The 4,668-nt window shown below is 54.2% G+C and overlaps 1 protein-coding gene across 1 annotated transcript; it reads left to right on the plus strand.

The window, feature by feature from the left end:
* Positions 1-1,446: 1,446 nt before the first annotated feature.
* On the plus strand, positions 1,447-4,439 carry LOC135966945 (protein FAM90A5-like). The gene is made up of 4 exons (XM_065527702.1): positions 1,447-1,566; positions 2,054-2,253; positions 2,713-2,821; positions 3,477-4,439. Exons 1-4 carry the CDS (start codon positions 1,447-1,449, stop codon positions 4,437-4,439), a joined length of 1,392 nt encoding a protein of 463 aa, XP_065383774.1.
* The last annotated feature ends 229 nt before the right edge of the window (positions 4,440-4,668 follow it).

Consider the following 4,668-nt stretch of genomic DNA (forward strand, 5'->3'; position numbering starts at 1 on the left):
ATATGGTCCAATTACACTGTGTCTATTTTAGCACCTTGTTTAAAAAAAAAAAAAAAAAGATGTAAAACCAGACAGGGGTACTTGCACCAGTGCTACATACCTGACGGGAAACATCTATTCTTCAAAGCTTGCAGCTGTACAGGTAGGTATTAGAATGTCTGTCCATAGTGAACATCATCTTAGAGTGGGCTGGGCAAATAGACCTTTCCAGGTCATGTAATTGGATTAAGTTGATTAGGTTAGGGTCCGTTTCGCGTCAGGGGTCCAGAGGCAGTATAAAAGGCAACCTGGAAAGCAAAGGTCCCTCTCTGACCGTTCCTCCGGCTTCCTGAAGGCTGCACCGCTTCCAGCAGGGCTGCTCCAGCACCTGCCCATCTGAGCGCCAGCTCACCTGTCCATCTGAGCGCCAGCCGAGGAAAGAAAGTAGACCTGTAATTTCAGGTTAGTTTCCCTGAACGACTGGTTGTTTCACGCAATCCCTGAGGGGTTGGGGGAAAAGAGACAAAGGAGAGTGAAAGAAACAGATCACAATGGGGCTCGCTGATGTGGTAGGATGTGTTCTCCTTACCCGTAATTCTTGGAACAGAAAGCGAGAAAACATTTCCATCTCCGTGCCTGGGATAAGAGCCAGATGGAAATGCAAAAAGAAATTTATTCCAGCATGCTGAATTGGTGGGTAAATGGAAAAAGAACTTTGGAAAAGGGGTGGTTTGCCCTTTAGCCATGTAAGAAATTCATATGCCACTTGTTCAGCGTTTGTTTAGATGAATTCGTATGGCGTGTGTAAAATACCAGAAAAATAAATAAAGAGGGGCTGGAGCTAAAGCCAAAAAGACAGAGCAGGAAAGACCATCACCTGCTAGTGTGGTAGAGAGGGAGATAACTTCTCTCGATGAATTTGTGTTTGGAAGTTGCCTAATGAAACGGCAAGAGTAGTGATTTGAGTTCTGATAGGAAGCATCCCTTATCCCTGCCTTCAAGCAGACCTGCCAAGGGGTGACATCGGCCATGCCCTGTAGCTTCTATTCTTTTGTCCCTCAGGGGAGAGAGAATCATTGTGTCTTCTACTGGAGTGAATGGTGATAGACCTAAGTCCAGTCTCCAGAATCAGTTGTTTGGTTGGGATTGAAATCTCAACTCCAACTCCACATACCTAGGCCGTGGGCCATGTGGCAGGCAAAGTTTACTCTTGGACCAGGTAGTCACGGCAGAGGAACACACAATATCTGAGGATGCACACACCACATTGTGATCCACAGATTTGACCGACGGGTGGTGAGGTCTCCTCATGACCACACCGTCATGGAATTAGCTGAGGGTTTCTTGTGGGTGTGTGAATATCCAATGTGCCTAACCATCGCTTTGTGTGTGTTTGTGTGTGATTCAGGTGACCCAACCATCAACCCCTGAAAAAGGCGGCCATAAAACGCCCAGGAGACGAAGAAGATGGCACGTCGTGACCCCAAAAGTGGGGCAAACGGACTCGTGAGAGCCCAGACCCTCCAGAAGCAGCAGAGGGCCCCAGTTGGGCCAAGGGCTCCCCCACCCGATGAAGAAGATCCCAGGGTATGTCTAGCCTTGGAATCTTTTGGGTATCGAGGGGGGAGGAGGGGGCGAGTGTCACACGGTCCTCAGAGACTGGGTTGGATTCCAAAGAGTTCTGCCAGCACCACCCGGGTTGCTTTTCCCATCCAAGGTGGGCCTGGCTTGGGACCTCCTCCCCGGCCCGACAGGTCCCTGGAGAGACTCTTGGGAGTAACCTCCCTTTCCACTCAGAATCCTGTGTAGCCAGGTTGGGCTGTGTTGTGGACATCGGGTTCATGATCGTCCCCGCTAGAACCCTGAGTCCTTCCTTTGAGAGTTCCTCCGTCACATGGGCTTTGGGAGGGAACATCGTAACCGAACCCTCCCGCCACTTAAGGGCCCCCATGCCGGTGTCCCCGCTTTGGAATCCTCACTCAGTTCTGAATTCACAATCCGTCTCAATGTTGACATTGGATCACTGCCTGTGGCTTCAGCTCATTCACTGGCATCACTTCCTTTCCACCCACAGGTCAAGTGCAAAAACTGCGGGGCCTTTGGCCACACGGCCAGAAGTACCAGGTGCCCCATGAAGTGCTGGAACGGAGCCCTGGTTCCCCAGACCTTTGGGAGAAAGGAAGGGAAGGAAAACCGGAAACCATGGAAGCCCCAGGTTCGAAGGAACCCTGGGCCCTTGAACAAGGAAAAGGGAGAGAAGGAAGCGAGACCAAGGTGAGCAGTGGGAGGGGTTTTCACCACCCTTAGGGTACTGCCACCTAAGGACACAGTGTCTCTGCACCCGCACACCGTGTGCCTTTCCGTCTCTGGGACAGGGAAGGAACGCTGCAGAGAAACAGACCAGAGCTCCGTGTCCTCCCGGGTTCCCCATCCGGGAGCTCCTTTGGCTCTGGGAGATTCAGGGACGGTGGAGAGGCGGGGGCGCTTCGTGCGGGTTCCCCATGACAGGGGGAAAAGCAACGGAATCCAAATGACAGTACTTACTTGGGAAGCCTAGAGGGCCACCAGCAGGATGGGAAGGTTGGCACATGAGGGAAGGTGCAGAGGCGGAAAGGGCGCAAAAGTTCCATTTATGTATCACAAAACACAGAACGGGACTGGGCCCCAGACAGGGTTCTCCCTGTCTCCTGGGGAGAACCAGGGGGCAGGGCCTGAACTTTTTCTCTTCTGCAGGCAACAAGACCTGCAGAGGAAGGCTCTCCTGCAGATCTTTTCCGGGACACCTCCGGAAAAGCTGCCGCCAAATCGAAAAGAATCCATGGAATCTTGTGATTATCTGAGGGTGAGTGTCACCCTGGGCCCCTGGTCTTTTTCTCCTCTGGGTCACCCTGGTTGATTTCCTTTCAGGTTCCCGTGTGTGTGAGGGGATCGGGGAACCCTTCTTCCTGCCTTCTTGGGGTCAGGGACTCCATGATCCTTCCAGGTCCATTTGATTCCAGATGAAGGCATCTGAAGATGCCGTATTTCCTGTTGCTTTCTCTCTGTGCAATGATGGCAAGCCTGCCAACAACGTCTTCCTAGCGGCGTGAGGAAATTAGTCCCTCAGGGGCCCCAAACATGGAGGCGGCTCACCCCAGGAACATGCATGTTTTCAGAAAAGACGTCCTGGGAACCCTTGAGCCACCGACCTGCCTTCAGAAGGGCATTAGTCCGTCCCACTTCATGGAAGGCTGAGTGGAGGCGCTTTGATCCAGTGAATGCCCAAGACACAGTCTTTAGAAAAATGGTATTCTCAGATCATAGCTCGAGAGTGCATTTTTCATGGGTCTTGCCCCGATCAGCACTCACCTTGAGGATCTGTCCCTACTTCCAAGGACCGCCTGTACTTACCGTATTAAGAATTTCCTGCTGTGTACACCTTGTCTTTGGATGTGGTTGATTTCCATGTTGGCTCGATGCCGAGGAACTTCTAACGTGTGTGGTCTCCTTTCTTTCAGGTTGCAAGCAGGCCAATGCCGGTCCAAGCAACTAATAAGAGGCCACGCGTGGACCGTGCCCTCACTGATGGCTCAGCTACGAAAATGTCTGACACGGTATCCATCTTGGCTTCACTGTCTCCCCTCAGAAAAGCCAGTCTGAGCTCCTCGTCAAGTCTCCGACCAAAGGAACGACAGACAGGGGCTGTGGCCGACATCCCTCAGCCTGGAGTCAGGCAGCAGGGCCCGGAGCCTCTCGTCGTGAGGAAGCCGACACACAGCAGGCCTCAGGGTGGCCGTCGAGAAGTTCCCCAGGCTGCCTCCAAGCCCCACGGCCTGATCCGGGTCATCAGCCCCCAGGCACAAGACAAACGTCCTGCGGTGACCTCACAGCCCTGCCCACCAGCCGACACACACAGCTTGGGCCTCGGCTCCAATCTCAGTTTCAGGCCAGGAGCCAAGAGACCTGCCCAGGCTCCGACTCAGGCTTGCCTGAACTTCCCCAAGAAACCGAGAATGGGTCCCTTCCAGATGCCCGAAAATGCCATCCAGGGAGGTGAGCTGGGGGCCCCGGAGACTCTCCAACCTCCGCCAGCTGCAACCGAACTCAGACCAAGTCCGTCGCCCCAGATGAGCAGGAGGACACCCGCCCAGGTGCCCAGCAGCGACCGGCAGCCTCCGCACAGCAGACCTTGCCTGCCTACTGCCCAGGCCTGCACCATGTCCCATCACCCAGCGGCCAGCCACGATGGGGCCCAGCCTCTCAGAATGCTCTTCTGGAGACTGGAAAACGGATGGTGGAGCTCCAGCCTCCTGACAGCTCCCTTGTTTCCCTCTCCTGAGAAGCCGGGAGCCTTCCTCGCTCACAGCCGTCATGTCTCAGAGAAGTCTGAGGCTCCCTGTGTTCCTGTCCCCCTGAGTGTCCTCTATGAGGACCTTCAGGTTTCCTCCTCCTCAGAGGACAGCGATTCTGACCTGGAGTGAGACTACAGGTGGCCAGGGCTCCATTGCATCCAGCTCCCGTGATTTGGAGGGGTCTGTGGGACTAAGGAGCACAGAGCAGAGAGCAGACTGTGTGTGGTGACTCCCAAACTCCCCAGCTGTGGTGCTTCTGGGGATGTTGGAGCCCAGGCCAGGCAGGGACCACATGCAGAGACTCTGCCTCATCGAATTCTGGTGAGGGACATTGTAGTTCGCAGGGCGCTCCGGAAAC

This window comes from Macaca fascicularis, chromosome 13 (genome assembly GCF_037993035.2).
Source record: "Macaca fascicularis isolate 582-1 chromosome 13, T2T-MFA8v1.1".
Taxonomy (NCBI): domain Eukaryota; kingdom Metazoa; phylum Chordata; class Mammalia; order Primates; family Cercopithecidae; genus Macaca; species Macaca fascicularis.